General features: G+C 37.4%; 1 protein-coding gene across 3 annotated transcripts in view; it reads left to right on the top strand.

Moving 5' to 3' along the window:
• The first annotated feature begins 1,948 nt into the window (after positions 1-1,948).
• The window catches only part of LOC131667562 (protein phosphatase 1 regulatory subunit 12C), a 30,663-nt gene continuing 9,890 nt past the window's right edge, over positions 1,949-22,721 (top strand). Inside the window, exons 1-19 of one of the 3 annotated variants that reach the window (XM_058941049.1) lie at positions 1,949-2,680; positions 3,864-4,234; positions 8,454-8,584; positions 9,437-9,555; positions 10,091-10,250; positions 10,317-10,461; positions 10,533-10,651; positions 10,721-10,866; positions 11,253-11,390; positions 11,959-12,168; positions 12,243-12,354; positions 12,866-13,003; positions 13,792-13,965; positions 14,393-14,527; positions 15,967-16,183; positions 16,918-17,130; positions 18,649-18,874; positions 19,576-19,685; positions 20,457-20,528. In XM_058941049.1, coding sequence (XP_058797032.1) covers positions 3,986-4,234; positions 8,454-8,584; positions 9,437-9,555; positions 10,091-10,250; positions 10,317-10,461; positions 10,533-10,651; positions 10,721-10,866; positions 11,253-11,390; positions 11,959-12,168; positions 12,243-12,354; positions 12,866-13,003; positions 13,792-13,965; positions 14,393-14,527; positions 15,967-16,183; positions 16,918-17,130; positions 18,649-18,874; positions 19,576-19,685; positions 20,457-20,528 — 2,814 coding nt within the window. In that variant the 5' untranslated portion in view covers positions 1,949-2,680; positions 3,864-3,985. The remainder of the gene's footprint in view (positions 2,681-3,863; positions 4,235-8,453; positions 8,585-9,436; positions 9,556-10,090; positions 10,251-10,316; positions 10,462-10,532; positions 10,652-10,720; positions 10,867-11,252; positions 11,391-11,958; positions 12,169-12,242; positions 12,355-12,865; positions 13,004-13,791; positions 13,966-14,392; positions 14,528-15,966; positions 16,184-16,917; positions 17,131-18,648; positions 18,875-19,575; positions 19,686-20,456; positions 20,529-22,721) is intronic. The other 2 variants (XM_058941051.1, XM_058941050.1) reach the window with 2 other exon arrangements.

Here is a 22,721-nt window from a genome sequence, read left to right as displayed (position 1 = left end):
AGCAACGTAATGTACGCAGATGAGGTAAGTTTGTAATTACAAAACACTTATTAATTTGTAATTTATTTATTTTTGTGTACATCATGTAGTTATTCGAATACAATTCACATTGAATACTGATTTGACGAATAGTAAGTTTAATAAATTCTATGATATGTATTTTCTTCAACTTCATTACAATAGTGTAATTTATCCGACGTACGCTATATACTGTATTTAAGACTATTTTCAATTATTTTTCTAAATCTTAAAAGTACAATGCACAAATGCCTTTTAGTTCTCGAAACTATCTTATACCTTTAATATGTATATATACTAAAAAAATAGTAACTTAATGATAGTATTTGCGTAATACAGGATGCTGTAAGATCTGTATCGTACCACCCTGTAGTGCACAATGAACATACACGCGTGACTGCAGGCATAGTTTCATAAATGTCACGGAATTGGATGTAAATCTATTTCATGTCATAACCGAAATCAATGTTATTCGTGTTAAAATTAACATGTAATAAATTAAATGTGCCCATTTTCAAATATAACTATTGGATTTCAGCTTATGACATGAAATACATTTACATTTATAAAACTGCTCTGCAGTCACGTGCACTAAATGGTAATCGGACAATACAGATCTGACAGCATTCTATTATATGCAAAACTATCACCAAGTCACTATTCTTTCAGTTTCAAACTTCACTACAAATATAATTTCTTATTTTTAATTATCAGCAGTTTAACATTTAGTTTAATACTATAATTCCATTAAGCATATAAGATAGTTACGAGAACTAATAGGTATTTGTGCATTTTACTTTCGAGATTTTGCAAAATAATTGAAAATTCAACTGTACACGACTGTATTGTATTCCAATAACTATATGATGCATAAAAAAATTAATATATTACAAGTCAATAAGAGTTTTATAATTACGAACTTACCTTATCTTGAAAAATTAAATAAAATAATCCTTAAGTCGCTGCTTTCCACGTCACTTGTTGATTATCTCACAAATAATTAATGGCAACTGTATTTTAATAAACAACGTCTAAATGCCATTCCAACCCGGCAACATGTCGATTCCCTGGCTTGTGCAGATGACGCGGCGCCGCGTCATCTGCACGTAACTCGACGCTTCCCTCTCTCTGCCTCCCACGCTCCACGATTTTCACTAGAATACACTAGATAGGATCGCCCCATCGTCGCGTCTGAATGTGCCCTTATTAAGGATCATCGTCATGTCAAATCAAGGGTAAATTGGAAAAATATAAAATGTACAAATGTACAATTTGTAGCTTTCAATTAATGTTGCTCCAATTTGTCAGCTATCGACTGTTGAAGTCGTCAATTTACTGTAGAATAATTTGTTCCAAAATGCGTGTATGAAACTATAGTTGTACACTTAAATACGTAATTTGGTATATTTATTTGCTCCAAATTATATTTAAATGGAAATCTGTGTAAATTATTTCTCAACGACAGATGAAACTAGCACCTAAAATAGAATAGTTTCGAAAAAATCAAACAATCATGGAAAAGTCGACATTCCATTTCATTGTTACCAATTCTTATAACCCAACAAGTCCGTATCAATGCCAATCGCAATAACAACAAAAAAGTGCAGCAACAACGAGACAAATAAGTCGATAAGTGAATGAGTTTTATCGTGCGCCGATAATTTTCTTGCAATGTATGAATATACTGTCAATCTGAAATACAAAAAGCATTCATCTCACAATTGCAGAAATCAATCAGCACACCTATAAAAATATCCGATCATTAATCAAACCGAAAAACTAAAGTAAAACACTGGTGTCTCAAAAAGAAAAACTAAATTTCAATGCTTGGTGACACATGGTCGCACACAGCGCAAAAACTTGTGTGCTTGTATGTGTAGCGGGGAGGGCGCTTTTAATAATACACGCGAGAGAGAAGAGAGCGCTCGCTGTCGCGCACACACATTCGTGAGGTGTAAAACGGGCGCTACACTGGCTACACATTACACAAACAGTGAGGCGGCGGTGGCAATCAGGCAGCGATGCACACATTTATACGTACACACACCATCGCGCTCGCCTATATAGCTGAACGAACGAAAAGTACATACATCCAATACATGTGGGGAGGGTGCATAATTAGCCGCTGAATGGATAATAATTGTGCGGTGCCAACAAAGCTGTGGAGACAACTCCGTCATTGCGAGAGCGAAAGAGAAAAGGGCATAAGTTAAAGAAATATAGCGAATAGGAGTGACATGAGTGTGTGTGTGCTAGCTCTCAGACGCATGACACGCACACATCCAGCAGACACACACGCGCACGCATACAAACAAGACGGTTGGAGAGACGGAGACGGACATGGCGGGGCCAAGAATAGCCAACAGCACGCGAATCTAGCCGAGTACCTAGTCGCTGAGCGAGACTGGCCGAGGCATCCTCGTCAAACCCGAGAAAAAGACAGAGAAAGAGAGATAGCGAACGGAGCCGCGAGTGTGTGTGCTTTCATTTCGTTCCAGCCTGCAGTAGCACGGGAGAGAGAACGAAAGAGAGATTGAAGAGTGTGGACGCGCGACCTCGTCCTCGTAGCAGAGCTGGCCCACACGTATCAACGACACTTATGGCGAGAAACACTCACATTGCCTACCGGGCTGGCACCACCTTCAGACTCCTTCCTCTCCAGGTTGGTTTATTCGCTCTTTTTCTACCCTATGCACCGTCTGCGCGCAACAGAATCTTATTTACGAGCTCTGTATACTACACAACTGGAGAGTGTAACCTATCTTTCTTTCTATTCGTGTACGTAATTCTTCTGCCCTTTTTTTGAAGTTTCGATTTAGCATCTTAGGTGCGTTTGGTTTTTTTTATTTCTGCGAACATTTAGTGTGTGGATTTTCCCAAAGTGATGGCACAGCCTTCTTAAAGTATTGCTACTGTTACTGCTGTGGTGGTTTGAGGTTGTGATCATGGGTGTTGCCAAGTTAATGATGTGTGTGACCAAAATACTCATGGTATAGTTTATCTCATCTTACATTCAGCTCTTTTTACTGCTCTCGTTGCTCATTTTCTGTCAATGTTAAATACGTCTCTTGCTGTAGCTCCGTGATGCTTGTTCAATCATGATTATCAAAATAATATTTGACTTAAACATGTTCAATGACAATTTCTAAAATTTAGATTTTCCACTTTAGCTTATTTATATATGATTGACACATCACTCTATATTTTTACCTTAACATTGATTTTGAAAATCTTCCAAGGTTTTAACTATAACTTCAACATTCACAATAGCTGTTAATTCAATCTCCTAAAAACTATAAAAAACCTATGATTTTACAAATTGGCTAGCAGCCAAAAACATCTAATCCTCAATATACTGTTTTGCCCTGAGGTAAAGGAGTTTTCACACCATGAGATATTAAGATAAATCAAACTATTAGCTCACAAATAGCAAGTGCATATAATTTGCAGTCTATATTAATGCTTCAGATTTTTAATCTGATGGAACTAGTACTTATTTATGAATAAAATTATTAAAAAATCGCTTATTCAAATATCTCTTGGTACAAGTGATTTTTAATCGTATATGGCTAAAACAATTGAACTGGTTTTAATTGTTGGAAGCAGGAGAAAACTGGTTTCTTTAACTTTAGATTAAAAAGTAATTTGTGCAAATATTTTTTAGAATCATTCTCATAAAATGTAAATAGTTCTCTAGCAAATATAAACAACAAACATTTGAAAAATAACTAAAAGGACTAATTATTTTTCTAAATTTTAATTGGTTATTATATCAAATTAAAATATTATATTTAACATTATAAATAGTGAAATACTCATTGATTGCTATATTAAACATTTTTCAGATATAGGAGTGGTGGAGCAGAAAAGGAAGATCATTTGGAGAGAATTTCCAAGTGATCAACAAAAAGGCTGATTTAACCAGCCTGAATTTGTTCATTGATTGCATCTCAGTGCATTGAGTGCAATGTCACTGGAAAATAGGTCCAGCTCAGCTCTATTCAAAAGGGCCGAGCAGCTCAAAAGGTGGGAGCAGTCAGACACTAATAAAGAGCCACCGCATCCCAAGCAAGTGTCTAAAAAGATTAAGTTCTCAGCTGATTGTGTGTTCCTGGCTGCTTGTGCTGCTGGAGACAAAGATGAAGTTATTCGATTATTGCAGAAAGGTGCTGACATTAACACTGGAAATGTTGACGGTCTTACCGCATTACATCAGGTGAGAAGATTCTTCTTTTATAATGAATACACTATGGGAATACTTGCTAATCATTAGCTATACACATTGAATGGTGTCTAAATAGCAGTGCTAGGTGTATGGTGTGAATTGAAACATTTATTTGAATGGTTTATTAGAAAAGTATCAACAATGTCAAGAATGGCTTCTGTTTGCTTACTGGTTTATATTTCTAGCTCTTGAAAATTAAATGACCGACAATGGAAAATACCAATGAATTGTCTTGGGTGCTGCAAAATGCTACTGTCGGCTAATTATAGAAACATTTTTCCTGTTTTTATCATTTTCACCTTAAATTTTCCATTGTTTAGTAACTCAAATTTTTAGTCGCTATGCATTTTTTTCATGGTTTGCTGCGACGCTAGAATCTCCCATCTTCAGTTGCTCCGAGGACAACTTATCTGCCTCGAAAATCACGAGATATTGGACACAGAAAGTTGCATAAGAAGAGGCACACGTTCGCATCACGTATATTTGTCGAAGAAATAAGTGCATTTGGTCTTTTGAGCGTCAATCGTTTATCAACAGCGAGTTAACTTCGTTTATCGGTCATCATTTTTTAGTGATGCACATTGATTCATGATTCACCCTTTAAAGCGCATTGTTCGTTTGCGTAATTTGACGATAACCATCGTCGTCGTTGTCTTCTGTTCGATGAATCAAGCCTCATTTTCTTCTTTTCCACTACGCTAAAGTTAGACGTGAGGGAGAGCAAATCCATTGCCCGCTCTACGTACAAATAGTTAATCAAACTCAATTAGTCTCTGCCGGTTTTTTTTTATTTATTGCCTTTTAATGAGCAATCAATTCATACGCAAGGTGATTTTGACTATGAGATTCTCAAATGAAAAAATAGTAACGAATACTCTAGGTTCCAAACTCTCCGTCTAAATCACTAATTTACGAACGTAGTTTGAAAAATACTCCACGACTATTTAAACGATTTTTTCTAAAATAGCCCTTTGACGTTGAGAGAAAATTTTCTAGGAACTATTAATACAATGTTTGTTTAATTTTAGCGGATTCGCGTGAAAAATTCTTTCTTGAAATCTGTAACGCATTTCTCTCGATACTGTTAGCTACGCGTTCGGCGTCACAAGAAATTTGCAAGAAAACGATAAGAGTTGGCTTTTCTTGTATAGGAGTAGAGCCGACGGTCGTCAGTCAAGGCAGTTTTTTTCGATAATCGCGTGAAGAGTAGATGCCCCCCGCTGCCAATTGGCATACGGACGCAGTGTCGATTTTCTCAAAGGTCGGCAAATTCGCACGCAAAAGTATTATATAAAGCCGCTACTCCACTTTTTCCGGGGAGGGGACAAGGGATAAATAAGCTTTTCAGCTTTGGGCTAATACGAAGCTCGATTGTTGTTTTTAGCGCGCGGTAGATCAAAGTACATAGCTAATATATGTGGCTCGTAGGTTTTCTTTTTACAACTGCACGATTGAGGAAATGATCATTTTTATTCGACAGACTTTTATGTGTGCGTGCGCGTGTGCTTGACCTGCTAGTATTTTCAACAGGTTCGTGGATTAATTCTTTGATGCATTGTGGACTGTCGATCACGCTGACGAATTAATTAATGACACATGAAAAAAAAAACGAAATATAAATAACTTCACCGGCGTACGGAAAATATTAGCTAACTGCGGGTATAACAGCTATTTAAGAAAGTTGCATTTATTTGGAGATTTACACTTGCGTTTCCTAATACATATCTAAACATAAAATTACGGATATCTGTTTGTTTTTCTGAATTTTCTTGAAAATCTATTTTTTACATTTCAAATACATCACTTTCGTATGCTCACAGCTCCAAAACCCCTCTCATTTACTTCATAAAACACAGTCGAAAATTCTCTAATCACCACAAAAGCACGCGGAAAATAATAAAAGAATTGAGGGATGGAGTGTCGTGTGCGCCACCACTGGATGAATCAGAAAGGCGGAAATAAAGCCTCGCTTTTTGGAGATGTAGATGAAACGGAGCGTGGGAGATGACGAACGATCAATTAAATATTGAAATTCGACAGATTGACGGCGATGGGGACTGTTTTCCCTTTGCCTACTTTTGGTAGTGTTGGGACACTTGGGAAAAGCTCTTGTTGCCGTTTGCTCTCGTTTTTCGCTCGAGTAATTTTGGTTGACAGTATACGCGTGCAATATTATGTCTCTGTCCGTCTGTCTCTTTCTCTCTTTTGCTCGTTGTGCAAATATATCTACTTTAGATAAGTACTCCGAGTTTTCGTGGAGATCTTTAAAAATTAGCATCTCAAGAGTGAAAAAACTTCTCTCGACAATAACAAACGAAACTCGAGCGCTTTGCGTAAAGACAAAAAAATGAGAGTAATATAGTCACTCGAAAATAGCCGCCAACTGGCAAAACAAAGCCTCTCGACATATTGTCAAAGGCGCACTGGCAATCGACGCGTAACGATCCCTCGAATCCGCTTAGCATAAATCAATGATACACCTTCGCGCTGGAGGCGACTGGAAGAAATCGGGATTCTCGTGAATCTCACGAGAAATGTCTATAGAGCCGTATACGCGCATCGCGTACGCGAAGCGTTCAAGCCAAGCGCTCGTGTGTATACGCGCAGCGTGCATGAGTTTATTTATAGTTTCTCTCAGGCAAGAGAGGCGAAAACGCGATAGTTTTTTTGGCTGGACTCGAATATGCGTATACGAGTTGTACTGCCACTGTTCCCCTACTCTCTGCCTTGATAACCGATAATTTTATAATTGAGAGTTATTCCCGCAAAAACGGTCAGCTCCGCGCTGTTGCGTCACTGTTGTACTCACAGGATGCCCGTATTTCAGCGAGGAAGCGAACTTGTTTTTTCCTTCCATTGTTTGTGCTTTATTGGCTCAAGTCGCACTTTTGCCGAACGACCGACGGCAATTAATGCGTGCGGCTGGCTTTTGTAACACCATCGTTCATTGCGATCATCGTGCCATAGCTTTTTGTTGTGCTTAAATAGACAAAGCCCCGAACATCGAGTCTTATTTCAAAACGACACGCTGCGCTCTTTCCACAATAATATGAGTCGCCGATGATATTTTTAATAATTTCGGATGCACACGACATTTTGTTTTTCCGCGTGTTACGATGCAACAATAACATTTTTGAATGAGGCGCATGTTTTTTCTGCTATTATTCGTCGAATAATCATATTTGTTCTCTACTGAGAATCCGTCTGCAATAAAAGCGAAATCATTTATCACTCGGTGCTTTTGTTGTCAAAGCACAAGCACCGGATATAACGTTGTTGAAGGAAACCGACGATGCCATTTTTCAAACCGCGAAAATAGTGGATCGCTCGCCACTGTCATAAGTATTTTCGGAAATAAATAATATCGTGATCTCAAGGCAAAAGGTCAAATCGTAAATATTCAGCTGTGGCAAGTCGGATAATTTTATAATTATGCACTATGTTGTTTCTTATCGGTGATGACTAATTTTCGCGTTTTTTTTCTTTTTAATATCTCCTTGGAAAGAACGCAATACACGCCGTGTTTTTCTCTTATCAGTCAGTAAGCATTTAACAATATACATGCCTAATTCGTTATAATTAAGATTTAATTCGATTTTTCGTTTACGTTGAATTGTGCGTAAAGCAAACACACACTGTATATTCCAGTTAATTCTGATAATAGATAACCACTTTCTCGAAAAACGTCATAGCATGATATTTGACAGTGAATAGTCACAAGGTTATTTGACTTTATTTTTTGTATGATTGCACCGAACGAAGCAAGTTTTCTTTTGTTAAAAAAAAGAAAGAACATTATGTGTAAAGCTGTGCTGTCATTGATTATAACCCTTATCATTGATGATAATACACTTGCAATAATAAGATAATGAATAATCCTTCATAGTTCTAATGCGGTATTCATTGACTATGATGATAAGATTGGCGATGAAATAAATGCATTTTTTTTGTGCGTTTATTATTAATTTGAAAAATAATATACTATAAAAACCTGCGTCATCAAAATTTAGATTAATATAGATAGAATCCATTTGAGCCGAATGTTTCTTCAAATCTTTCATATTTCTTATGTTGGTTGCACTTTTAAAAATATCGCTTGCTTAAAAATACAAACGTTTGAAAAAATAGAACGAATGAAAAAATAATATATTCACGCTGTAGCGTACATAAATCGTTAATGTCTAAACCAATTGTCTTGTCATACGGTTAGGCCTGCATCGACGACGACTTGGACATGGTGGAGTTTCTGGTGGAGCAAGGAGCGGACATAAACCGCGGCGACAATGAAGGTTGGACACCTTTACACGCCACCGCATCATGTGGCTTCATCTCAATCGCAAAGTTAGTAATATATTTGTAACGTCGTATGTATACATATATGTAACTTGCGCAATGAATGCAAACACATATATACGGGACCCATTGTCTGAAGCAGTCGAGCGTTTTAAGTTTTACGACGGTTCTCTATAAATATAGGCTTTAACGATGGGTTTGGCTCTCCCGTGTGTGCTCTACGGTTTGCAGTTGGTGCATGCGGGAACATTGTAATCTAGAATTTGTTTGATTGATTGTTATAACGGGAAAATTGCTGTAAAATAATCAAATGTTTGTTTCTGTTTATACAGTGCCACTTTATGTTGATTTAGATTCCAAACGAAATTGAATCTTTCAATTGTAAGAGTAACGTCGATTGTACTTTAAGAAGATTAGCGTAACGCCCACATTCTCACAATTGATGTGGTTTGCAACGATTAATTGGATCAATATTGTCATCACTTAAAGTACTATTCTAATTAACGGCGATTTTTTACTTGTCCCTTTCCTTTCGTCGTAAAATAATGCAAGGCACCCTCAACTTTAAGTATATAATCGTCATTTTTGCCGAGTCAAGTTTCCATCCGCCGGCCGCACGCTCTTATTTTCCGCGAAGCACAATTGTGTCGAACGGATGTTTGAAACGCCTAAAAATGAACGAGACTAGAGTCACTCACTGCAACTTATTGTCGTGTGCAACGAATGACGAAAGTACTCGACAAGTAAACGAGTATCTGTCACTCTTATGCCACGAGCAGCTGAATTTTTTATACTCCGTTCGAGTGTATTATATGACGACAGAATATTTTCGTAAATTACATCAAAATGTAGTAGGATTGTTTAAAATGAGATAATTAACAACGTTTTCTTTCAATGTAGGTACCTGATAGAGCAGGGTTGCGATTTAGCAGCGGTGAACAACGATGGAGAATTGGCCCTCGATATCACCGAGAGCGACGAGATGGAGGACATGCTACGCGAGCACATCAACAAGGCAGGCAAGTGTAGCATACTTGCTTTACTTTCCCAATCGATGCGTTGCTGCTTTTTTTCTTTTTTAATCGAATCCAGTCTCATTGTGCAATCGCACGCGACGACGACGGTGATTGCGCACGTGCTTTAACGTTTAATTGGAGCTAGAGAGATTGATTATAAGGCGCAAGTTTTACAGATAAATGATGATGTTTTGTTCTAAATAAAATGCACTTTTAGTTTGGTTATTCCTGAGTGCGAATATTAAAATCGGATTAATTGATGGTTCGATTATTGCTGCCTGAATTTTTATTAGATTTGACTCTTTGAGTAATGAAGGCCCCATGTGACCAGTATGATCTGCATTCGTTTGTTGTTTTCTCTTAAATTTGCACTAGAGATAAGACTGTTGTAACAGTTTGTCATCGATAGATGTCAATGCCTGTTCTTTCACGAGCAAAGAACGATTCATACGCACGATAATAATTTTTCAACAAAAATAATAAAAATATCTTCGTTCTTCTTGAACTGACTAACATGGCGATTGCCCTTTCGATGTAGGTATAGACTGCCATCAAGCGAGAAGCGAAGAAGAAAGGCTGATGTTAAACGACGCGAAGGCATGGAAAGCTGGTGCCCCGGGTAAGGATGTTTTGCATCCACGCTCGGGTGCCACTGCACTTCACGTTGCTGCTGCTAAGGGTTACCTCGAAGTCATGAAGTAAGCGCATCTTTAGTCAAATAGAACTGTGAAAAAAAATTTTACTACTATTGAAAACATTTGCAGGATTTTATTACAAGCGAGGTGCGACGTCAATGCGCGAGATTACGATGGCTGGACACCTCTGCACGGTGCGGCGCATTGGGGCGAAATCCAAGCTTGCAAGCTTCTTGTTGAGAATTACTGTGATATGGATATTAAAAATTATGCTGTGAGTTTTTATACGAAACATGATCATTGGAAGTGGTTAACACTGTCGTTTTTTTTTTTCATATAAAACAGGGCCAGAATGTATTTGACGTAGCAGATCCTGACATTCTCGAGGATTTGAACGAACTCAAGAAAAAACAAAAGGATTATCCACAAATTATTAACAAGCAACCAGCGATACCAAAGAAACGGTAATTACTTATTACGTTTGATTTACAAAAGTCATTGAATGTTTTTTCACTTACAACATATTGTTACAGTGTATCAACAAATAAAGAGAATTTAGTTATTGATCAAGAAGGAATGGAAACATTTGAAGAGGAGACGCCCAACAAAGTTAAGAAAGTCGAATTGGAAATACAATCCGATAAAGAGGAGTCGAGTGTTGGAACAAATAGTGACGTTGGTAAGTTGACGTTGTCACTTAACGCGTCTTCGGCTATTCTAGTTAAGGCTTTTAAAACGGTTGCAAAATGCTTCTCTATTGCATTTTCTGTTTATAATCGAAAGTATTATAAGATGCAAGTTATATGAATATAGTCAAACATTAAATGGTGAGAATATTGTATATTTAAAGTTAATTTTATGATTCCAAAAAAATTAATCTAGTTTGTAAATTTAAATGCGCCGTTATTGCAACAGCTTTTCATGATGGTAACAAAGAAGAATTCATAAACATAAAAATTTCCAATCTGAACACATTCCTCCATTATCAAAGTTGTACTAACAATGTTTTACTATAAAACTATTTTCTTATCGTAATTACTCTTAAACTATGCTGCGTGGATATAGAAGAGGGAGTCGATTCGGAGGAGGCTAGTGAGGGTGAGAGTGAATCTGAGACTAGCTCAGATACACAAACATCCACGTGCTCCGAGCAATCGAATATATCGAATCGCTCAAACAACTCGTCTTGCCTTACCGACGACGGTGAGTTTAAAGAAGAAATTGCACTCCCTCGTACTGAGGGGAAAGGATATGATCATTTTACCAAATAATTTTTTTCTTATTATTCACACTTTCTGTCGCTAATAATTCCATTTTATATTTATATCTGATTATCACTTTGCGTTGCGATTAGAAATTTTTGTTGTTGACTGTACTTAATTTTCTCGCCTCGTTTGACACTTGTACATGTAATACCATGGTACAACAAAAATATATATTGTCATCCAACATGAAAAAAGACCTCATCTGTTGCATTGTCATGGGTAAAATATTCAGATACAATTAATAAAGATACTTCGATTAATGTACTAACTATTAACCATTCGTAACGTTCCTTCTCGAAAGAGAAATACCAGTATCTTTTTACTTCTGCATCTGGATATTAAATTATCGTTTTTTATTTATTTTCCACCACTACATGCTGCTATATCGTCCATACGTATTGTTTATTTATTTTATTTGCCCATGATCAATGTCATAAATTTGATTTTGAATAACTCGTAATATTTTCGTTAGTGTAGACACTAAGTCAGTACTGTCGAAATTACAGAAAAGAAGAACAGGGTGAACCGTGAAGAAACCGCCACACATAGCCCTCTGCCGTCGCCGGATGCGAACAAAGTTCCTAATCAGGCACCCACGACACCACCCAAACAACAGACTGAAAACAATGAAGACGGTTCTGTACCATCGTGGCGACGATCCGGTTCATTCAGGAATCGAGGTATTGAATCAGAAGCTGCCAATTCTGCACCTACTAGTACGTTGTTTTGTTATTAAATCTCACATTAATATATGCGCATAAAAATTAATTTACATATAATTTTATTTTAGAAATCGAAGAACGCGAAAAGCCCGTAATAAAAACATCACCATCGCCAGTAAAAGTACCAGAAGAGCCTGAAGTAGTTCTCCGAAGAACTCACAGCTTCAAAACAGACGAAAAGTAAGTACTATTGACAGAGTTTGCTGTCCAGTAATATTGAATGAAAGCTTTGGAGCTTTGAAATGACTCTTGACGTTTGATTTGTTGTTGTTGTTGCGATTTTGCTTCAAGTAATCGTTATGCACGAGACACATTAATAGTTCATTACAATTATTAATTTTCATTGATAATCATTTGCACTTTAAAAACAAGAGTCCTTTAATTGACAGAGTAGTTGTACAAGCGCTATTTAATTCAGAGCGTCTTTATGGTTTGTAGTTTTTTTTTTCTTAGTTTAAAAGCATTTATTGTATTGTTTGATATCTTGTTTGAAGGAAGTTTTTATCTGAATTGAAACTATGTTTTTTTTTCAACTTACGGTCGTTTACACCGAACATTATCGAGTGTATATATCATTCTCTTTTTTAAATATTTTACGGGATGGAAAAAGAGAAAAGTATGAAAATCTGGCACTTTAGTTTACGTGTAAAAAATGAGAAAGAAATGCACGGCACGGATGCATGTTGCACAGGTTCTATGAGCAGTACCTGGCACTGAGAGCTCGTATCAAGGCAGCATCTTGTCCTACTCTCCATCGCTGCAATCCAGCCACTCCCACCCATAACAACGTTGCCACCGCTCGATCTGCATCCCTGCGCGATACTCAGAGGTACGCGCTACCTAGCAGGACATTTTTTTTTCTTAATTTTTATCAAAATCAATATTTCATTTTCATTGCATTTATGTCTATTGGCAAATCTCAGTACTTCTACATCACATATTATGATATGTTACGGTCTAAGCGTTAATACTTGGAAGCAAATTATTTTTGCTACTATTGTATTTTGATTTTCAATGTTGGAGTTGAAGGTTTTTGCATGTTGATTTTGTAAAAAATGTTTTGAAGTATTTATAAACTGAATGGGTTACATACCGTCTATTTTGTTTGAATCTGTTAGAATAAGTCACATATGCGTGTTTCGTGGCACCTATAGCTTTCTTGGTTTACTAATAAATCATCACTGCGTGACTCGATTAGTATGCGGTAAAAACTTTAAGGTTACGCACATATGGTTGATCATAAACTAACTTATTTAAGCGATAAATCTTCATTTGATAAGTTGCATGAAACAACTATTAAAATTATAGTTAAATAAAGTAACTGTAAAAATGATTAGTCATGCTAAAGGCATTTGGGAAGTGTCATGTAATTTGTTTATGCAATCGGTTTCACATATTCCAGCCGTATCTATCACCATTATTTTCTTTATCTCTTTAATAAAGTCAGAAAGAATAAAACAGTAATAACATAGTCAACTATGAAAAAATGGGATAAAATTTCTGTTATTTATGTGTGTCTGGCATAATCATTATCTGCTCATGAAACTGTTACTATCAACTTTCATAAAAGTATTCCGATAAAAAAACTGTCTAAATGAATCATGCAATATTTTCCAGGAAAAAAGAGATAATGCTTAACTTGGAGGCAATACAATTGAATCTGGACTTGTCGGGCACACCTCAGGCAAATAGTGCGCACTCGCCGACGAACAAATCGTTACCAACTATTCCGGTATCCACAAATCTCACGTCCAGCGTCACAAGTCCGCTACCTACCAACCAAATTCGCAGGTATGTAAACACTATATGCATGATTTTGTATGTGGCGTTTAGTTTCTAATAATTAACGCGATATTGTATGAGACAAATTTATAACATTTTATAAAACGAATTTCTTGGTCTAATTATGAAGCACAAACGTGATATATTGAATTTATATCAAATTCATTTAATGCCATAAATGTACTTAGAAAAGATATACTTTCAAAGTGTGTAATATACTAGCACATATTTTCGTTATAATTGAATAGAAATAGTCTTTTAAATTCAATGTTTCGATGCGTTTGTAAGCATATAACGAAATTAGATAGTTTTTGTAGAAAATAGATTTTTATAGATCTTTAATTATGAAAATTGAATTTGGTCATGAAAAATGAAATGAGGAGGTATCGAAACAAAGGTATTTAGAATATTATACTCATGCAATATAATCGAGTAGCATATCGACTTCGGCTCAAGCGTCGCCAACAGTAACTACTCCGTCAAATAATAATTCGATGACAGCACCTGCGACTCCTACCACGCCTGGTGGAAGCAAACTCAGTCCAGGAAATATCTTCAAAAATTTCTTCAAGTGCGTACTCTCGTCGCTCGTCTCTGAAGACTCACATAGTTGGAAAGAAATCAACGTTGAACTCATAATTATAATTGTTTTCGATTTAATTTTTTTAATATTTCAAGCCCAATAGTTATGAGTCTCATTGAACTTGAATTTTCCTCATTGATTTGCTTAGAAATATTCATTTCCAACTGTGTATTTTGCCAGCGTGTGAAGATTTTGCATTTCAAGTCTTATCAGTTTTATTTTTCTATGACTTTTCAGTTTTATTTTTCTATGACTTTTCAGTTTTATTTTTCAGTTTGCAGCAGCATGATGATAAAAATTGTGCTTTTTTTTTAAAAAAAGAGTGAAACATTTTTGTTCTTATTTTGTCAACTTCAATATTTGCGTAGTGATTCTCATATGGCTTTAATCATTAAAACTGTAGTGGAAAAATTAATATTTTCCAGTATGTGCTATGCATTGCATTAGAACGTATCTATACTTTGGAAACGTATCATACTTTTAACTAATTTTTCCATTGTAGTTTTTATTATTATACGTCGAACAAACATCATAAGTAGTGCTTGTTTTCCCTCAATTTTTTGGCTTTAAATCTTGAGCGCGCTTGGATTTTCGTTGACTGATAATTACAGGTCACACGAATCTGAGCAACCTGTTGAGTCAGATGGCAACGATGGATATTTGGATAAATTTAACAGTGATTTTATCATGTTAATATTACTAATATGTTTTATGGGAGTTAAGTTGAGTACATGTAATTTTCGTTATTCTAACAAATGAAAAATCTGAAAAAATAAATCAGATGCATTTTGTAAATTTTGATATTTTTTTGAAACTACTCCCTATAAAGCAGACATATTCGATAAATATTGTTACACGAACTAATGAAAATACACCTAACTTCAATTTTTGAAGTCGGGAGTTTGTCTTTTTTTTTTGTTGTAAGTCTAAGTCATTGAAATTTCGATGGTTTGTCTCAATTTTCCACAGCTTATGCTTAGTTATACTTTTTTTTTCATTATGTATTTATATAAATGTCGTCTTGTCCTATTTATCGTAATTTTCATATACTCATATATTATACACAAATATACTACATTATAAGATATTGGTGTAAAAGTCTTATATAAACCGTATAGCTTCAGCCATCGTATTATTACACTAATCGAGCACATGCATACAAAGTAATGCCAGTACAAACTATCGAAGTATCAAACGTAATATTAATTTTTTGACAGTTATGTGCATCGTAAAGGGTAAAACCAGTGTTCTTTGCATTTGTAAAATATTTGCTTAATACCAACGAAATTATCTTTATTCAATCTACTGATGACTTTTAGCTGTGCTATCAAAGCTGCTTTCAGAGCACTCCTAGAAATCATCAAAGCCAATAATCTCGAGAAATACTCAATCGAGAAAATGAAAATGAAATATGCGATTTTATTTAGATCGTTCGTGCCACCTGTTCGGGACGAGGAGAGTGAGACGCAGCGCAAAGCTCACGCGAAACGCGTTCGCGAGACCAGGCGTTCGACTCAGGGTGTCACCCTCGATGAAATCAAGAGCGCCGAGCAACTCGTCAAGAAGAAACAACAGCAGAACAACGACGTCGCCACCGCCACTTTTACTACTACTAGCAGCGCTGCTACACCAACTGTTACTCAGGTACGACGTAATCTCCTCTTTATGAGTTGCTTCGAGTGGCGAAGCAGCAATGCGATAAACACAACTGCCTTTCACGAGCTAGAAGTACAATTTCAAATATAGCACGTCATGAAATATATCAGTGTCTCTAGAAACGTCTATTGTTCTTTATTTTATTAATTTCACGGGATGAATTCAGTTAACGGAATGTTAGAGTCAATTGCCGAGTTCATCAGTTACATTAGTTTGCTGTTGATAGTTTTCACCAGTAACATTGAAAATCAACTTTTCATCTTCTTCTTTTGTTTTTTTACTCATACAAAAGGTTCGATCGTTCTCGACCGCGATTAAACGATATTACTCACGAATGTCCTATGATTCACGAAATTCGTTCTCATTCTTTCTCCGCGCATGTGCTTTTCAGTAAGCTTCCGTGCTCTTGTCTTTTCAGTATCGTTTCAGTTTATTCGTAGAGAGATAATTTCGTTTGTTGACATTTGCTCAAGTGACAATCAATAAAGCAACGCAAAGGTGACGGATTGCGATTGCACTTTTCTCTATTTTTGGTTGCGTATCTCATTCTCACGCTGTGACTAACGCTCGCAACACATCTGTGATATTTCTACGTTGGAAATATAACGGATATTCACCACATTCATCTAAATCCAAAGCGCATACCGTAAATTAACGTTTTAAAACGAATGCTTGAACAAATAACGTGAACGAAACCGTGTGTGTCGAACCTGCTGTTGTAGTCGGTAACGACAGCAGCAGCAGCTTGCAGCACCGGCACGGGGATAACGACGACAACGGCATCAATCACGGCGACGATAACGACGGCAACGCCAACTACGGTGACCACCACTGATAGCAAACAATCAGCTTTAGCTGTGAGCGAGGCAACCAGCGAGTCTAATCAACCGGAACGGCGACCATCCTGGCGACTTAAGGTCGACAGCGGCAGCAAGGTCGGTGACCATGATGATGATCATGATGATAATGACAGCGGCGGCTGGTGTGCATGGATGTTGAGTTTTTTCGGCTGGGATTATCACAAGTAGCACTTGCCACATATCTTTTATTTATTTACTTTACTTTTTCTTCTTTATTTTGGTTACATTCAAACGGAGGCATGCACATTTTAACACTTTGCGCTGTGCATCGCCGTTGATGACAAATCTGGTATTTTTTTCGTAGATCTCAGTAGATTGCACTTCTAATTGACGGAGTTTGGATATGAGAAAAGTGAAAACGCTGTGACTCAGTATTTTTTCAGACGAAAGTATTTTTTTGTATTTGTATTTTATATGAATACGTTGAGCTACGAACATTATTTATATACACGTATTTTTTTTCGAGAATCTTACAACTAATTATTTTTTTAATAATTTAAAATATATTAACGATGACGTTTTCAAATATTTAAGTTTTTCTGGTATTTAACTAAGCATCGGAAAAAATTTTAATATATTTTTATAATATCGTAGAAATTTAATAATAGAGTTGCTAACAACTTCTTTTTTATTTTTTAATACTTTTTTTATTACTCATGTCCATGCCAACTAAGACTAGGAAAAGTTGGTTGTGCAAAGTTTTTTCTCTAACTATTATATATAAGTGTAGTCGTTTGAGATATACAAACACTTCCACATGTAAATACTGAATACGCAGTACTTATTTTTGCACAAAAATTATTGTTACACAGATCAAACAAGGTACGTTCTTATTTTTTATACTAGTTTTTCCAAACACACACATTTAAGCTATGCATAAATTTTGTACAGATTTTGTAGCAATAGAAATGAGGGGGATATATATAAATTTGTTTTAAATATGTAAGTGCATGATATACTTACTGGGCATGCTAGTCCTTTAACAACTTTTTTGAAATTATGTATGTATGTGCTTTATGGCGATTTATTATATTTTTCTTATGATATATGTGCCGCTATACCCGCAATGTTGTTTTTTCTTCTTTTAAATACACTGTAAATATATGCATACACACATATATTATTACTTTACAGTTTTATGTCACGAAGAGAATAATAAAACTGCTTCTGACAGTGTCAACAGAAAAAAAAACCAAAAGGCTGTTTTATTTATTTGTTTGCCTCGATTAAAATGCCAAAAATTGAATCAATGGCTGTTGCTACTGGGAAATCTCCAAAGCAGAACGTGTTAATAATGAAACCGGTTGCTTTTTGTGCAACGTTGCATACTGAGATTAATAGCCGCTGTAGATACACACGCTTTACCGTAGCTTTATGGGCCAGTTTTTGTACCACTATGATGATCCAACACTTGCACTTTCCATTAGTACATCCACACATACACAGTCCTTCACTATATTCAATCTCAGCATGCAACTCGATGATTCATTTCCCAGCAGTCACGTCAAAAGCCTCCGAATAGAAAAGTTGATGTTATTGTTCCCATAATGAGGGGACCAACACGAGCCAAAAACCATGTGTTGTCGTTAACAGTTCCAGTTAGAGGACGCGAACAACAGAACTTCGGGGACGACTGGCGCTACCACTGATACCACCACGGCGTACATACGGAGGCCATCGGCTGGCACGGTTTCGCAGCCACGGCCAAGCTCAGCACCCGTAGATACCAACACCACTGCCACGACCAATGTCACGAGCAATGCCGATACCACTGTCACTCTGCCGCTCAGGCGGCCGCTTAAGCCGCCTGAGGATAAAGGTAATTTCATTGGTTTGATATTTTTCTGGACAATGTTCTGGACAGCGACCGTTTCGCAAAAAGAAATTACATTTTCGTCAATTTTCTAATTCATCACGGCATTTTCAAGAGTCGATGGGAAATTTAACAATTTAAATTTACATCCCGACATCGAAACCTATGTTTGTAAACAAGTTTCGAAACCGAATATATATCGGTAGGTCAAGTTCAATAGCATCGAGCAAACGCTCCCGAGATTGACCAATACACGACCGATTTACAACAACAAACTTCACTGATTTATAATGTTGAGTCTAAAAACGATCGCGGCTTGGCATATTTATTTAATCTTTCGCTTATTATTTCACCAAGGCCGTGCGACGCAACAATTTTTCAATTGCAATACGCCCCGCGCGCGACCTCGGACTTTCATATATCGGGTTTAAACGCCAGAGATCGTAGCTCATATAACTTGGCAAAATTCTAAGAAAAAAAAAACGATATCACAAAGCCACCTCTTCAACGAGAACTTGAATCGAAATACAACTTGGCGGTGCGCCCATAATTAAAAAAAATCTCGCACTAATAATAACGATCGCAAACGAGTCAATGGTCTATAAAGGCAACGGTGAATAATTTTGGATTTATTGGCCTTTCTTTTGTGACGCAACCGCATTAACTGAAAATAAAGTCTAATTAAGCTTTCCGTTTATTTTTTTCAGAGCAAGACAAAGAGAATGACAGCCGTAACGCTCAGGCCACCCAGGCGGTCATCCAGAGGAGACGGAGACCCAAACGAAGGTCTACCGGAGTCGTTCATGTCGACATGGATGTTAGTATATATATTGCTCGGCTCTGACCGATCGCCAATTTTCCTTAAATTGTGTTTTGCCTAAGTTATTTCCGACGGAGCGTGCATAGTCGATGGATTTATTACGAATAGCCAAGATAACAAGTTCAGGGTAGACTGTACATTAAAAGAGATTGTTTGTCTTTGAAACTCACGCGCTAAAAGCTCTGATCTGAAAAAGCTTCTTAGAAGTATTGAATGCTTTCTTGTTTGATAGAGGAAGTAGAAGATATACGAGATTACACAAGTAGGAACTTCTAAAAGGGTTATTCCTTTACGAGGCTATACATGGAGTTTTATTTATAACAAAAAATTAATTGAAATTATGCCAAAATGTAATTCTTTGTTTAATATTCGCGGCTTTGAAAGTCTACAAATGTCGTGTACAATTTTGTGGACTGCAAGCGTGAAAATTCATCGACATTCGATTGGTATTTGAATACTGAACGCCTAAACAGATATCAGTGCCAAACACACAGTAGCCTTGAATCAAAGCCTCTCGATTGCATATCCAAGCAAATCCCGTTGAGAAAGCAAACCGGATATACATCACGCGCGTTTCGGTTAATCCTTCCCGAATACAAGAGCCGCACATGATCCCCGCGTGGGCTGTGCATTTGACGTCAGATGTAAACACACACGAGAAAGAACTATTAATACGCATGGACCGTAGTTATATGACTCCAATTTTATTCTGACCTCGACGGAAAAAGGTCTCTAATGCTTTTTTCTTTGCTCTCGTTGTATTTGCAGGAGATCGATCCGGATAAACAAGATGCAACGTCGGGTGGAGATGTCGATGACAACAATATGAATCACAATGAGGTTAGTCGCTAATTGATATTTCAGCGTAGAAGTGTGTACGATTTATTCGGACAAGCTGATAATATAATTACTCGCCGTGTGATCCATTGTTTTTGACAAAGAGAGAATAAGTAAATATGTTCACTGGTTATTTTGTCGCAACACTTTCGTCACTCGTGGAAGGAGTTGTTACATAGTCGAGTTTTTGGGCGTGGACACCTGTCACAGCGAGACGCGGTGTCTCCTCTCGATGCGCTAACGCACCGACCGTTGGCTGAGATTTGCCGCAGGAGATATCCGTTATTTTTAGGAAGGCTAAGGGGAGAAAAAGATGAACGCTTGATCGAACTGTGACGCGGTCTGTTAATTTTCCTCGATCAGCGTGTCTCAGCGAGATCCATCGAGTCATCGCGTAATTTTGATTTTCACGATTGCTGCGAAAGCACCCTCATTCCGAACCTGGACAGTTGTAAAAACAAAAAAAAAATAGTAAAGCCTCGTCCGACGTGAGAAAGAGCAGTTCTCAGTGTTTCGACCTGGAAACCCACTTGTTCGAAAATATTCGTGAGTCGCGCGCGCGCGCGCGCGTCTCGCGTGATTTTTCCGCGCTCGCGTGTCTCGCAAAAGGCAGCGTATTTGAACGGTTAACGGCTCTTCACGGATTTAGCCGCAGCGCGAAAATAGCCTCGCGGCAACGCCGTTTTCATACGCGCGCTAACTCCGTACTCGAAGTCTGCTTGCCCGCGGCGCTCGCGAGCGGGGCGGCGGTTTTCGCGAAAAATTATACTTGTCGTGAAGGCGCGCGCCGGGAGCGAGCGCTTGATTAATGAACTTTCCTTTGTGGGGCTGGGAGGGGGGAGGGTTTATTCGAACGCGTGGGTATTTTCGGGGAGCTTTTTAGTATCGATTGCGATATATTTGAACATCAGCGTGCGCTTGCTTGGTTAAGCAATGTAGCCACAGTGCGATGTGACTTTGACGAGATATACGTAAGGGATGTTACAAGGGTATAAGCTTTCGTTAAGTACGACGTCGAAAGAATGATTGTTTTTAAAACAGCACATCATTGGCAATATGCTTGGACTAAAATGAGTCGGCGGTTTATCAACATCGTTCCTTAAAATTATTATATTCTTTGGAAGGTTTTCGGTACAAGTAGCGATGTCTATAGTGTTGCCGTTTATTCGTTTCTTTAAAAAAACTACCCTTAATTTCAGAGCATTTATATAGTTGTAATAATCTCAAAATCCAATTAGAAATCTTTATCTCTAAAAATTAATTAGTCGATAGAATTACCTCAAAATGTGCAGATTCACTTAACATTGGACTTGCCAAAGCTTCAGTGTATAAAGATGACTTGACCAAAATAATAGAACCGCCCACTTCGCCGAGCTTATGATTCATTCAACGAAAGAGACAGAGAGAGTCCATAAATATTTTCGATAAATGGTGGCATATTAAGCTGCGACTTGTAGCGTTGCAAAATCAGTCGCAGAAGTCATCGTCTGTCTTTAGAGGCGTAGAAAAGAGGCGACAGACCTGGCGCGGGAGAAAAGTTAAACGAGACGCGTCCACGCGGAACTCGGCGTCAATTAGCGTTCGCTCGCGCGACTTGCTTCGCGATCGATTGCACCCAGAAAAATCTGCGCGTTGGTATTGGACGAATCAGATCGAGCCCGCGTGGCCCGAATAACGGGGTTCGTGTCGCGGATGATCTTTTGACGCGTGATATCGCAACGACAACACCATTGGACCGTGACCCTTCGTCAATTTTGATGTGCGATCAGGAGGACGAGTCGCCTGGTCTTGTAGTAATTGTATTTACTTTCGTTTCGGAATAGGAACAACAAACAGACGCGGTATTTTTGAAACTGATGAGGAATCTATTTTCGAAAAGTTTACAAGGAAAACGAGAAATAATATTTCATGCTAGACTTCTCATTCGATGCATTATTTCTTTATTTTTACGCTTGGATTTGAATTTATGGTCGAGCATCCGTATTCCATGAAAGGAATTGTGGATCGAAAGAAATCGAAGACGCGACGCAAGAGCTCGGCGTCGGTCAAATTTTAAAAGAGAGAGAAGAAAAGAAAGAGACAAGGCCGCAAAATGTAGCACAGGTAAACATAAGAAAGAAGGGCAGATCCGAGTGAATTACGAAAATACGGCGTCTCCGATTGAGTTTGACGCGCGACGAGCGTTTCGATCACTCG

The sequence above is a fragment of the Phymastichus coffea genome, unplaced genomic scaffold (genome assembly GCF_024137745.1).
Source record: "Phymastichus coffea isolate CEN01 unplaced genomic scaffold, Cenicafe_Pcof_1.1 PCOF00068, whole genome shotgun sequence".
NCBI classification, from domain to species: Eukaryota; Metazoa; Arthropoda; class Insecta; order Hymenoptera; family Eulophidae; genus Phymastichus; species Phymastichus coffea.
The sequence above is the reverse complement of the archived record's forward strand: the minus strand, read 5'-3'. Positions and strand labels throughout refer to the sequence as shown.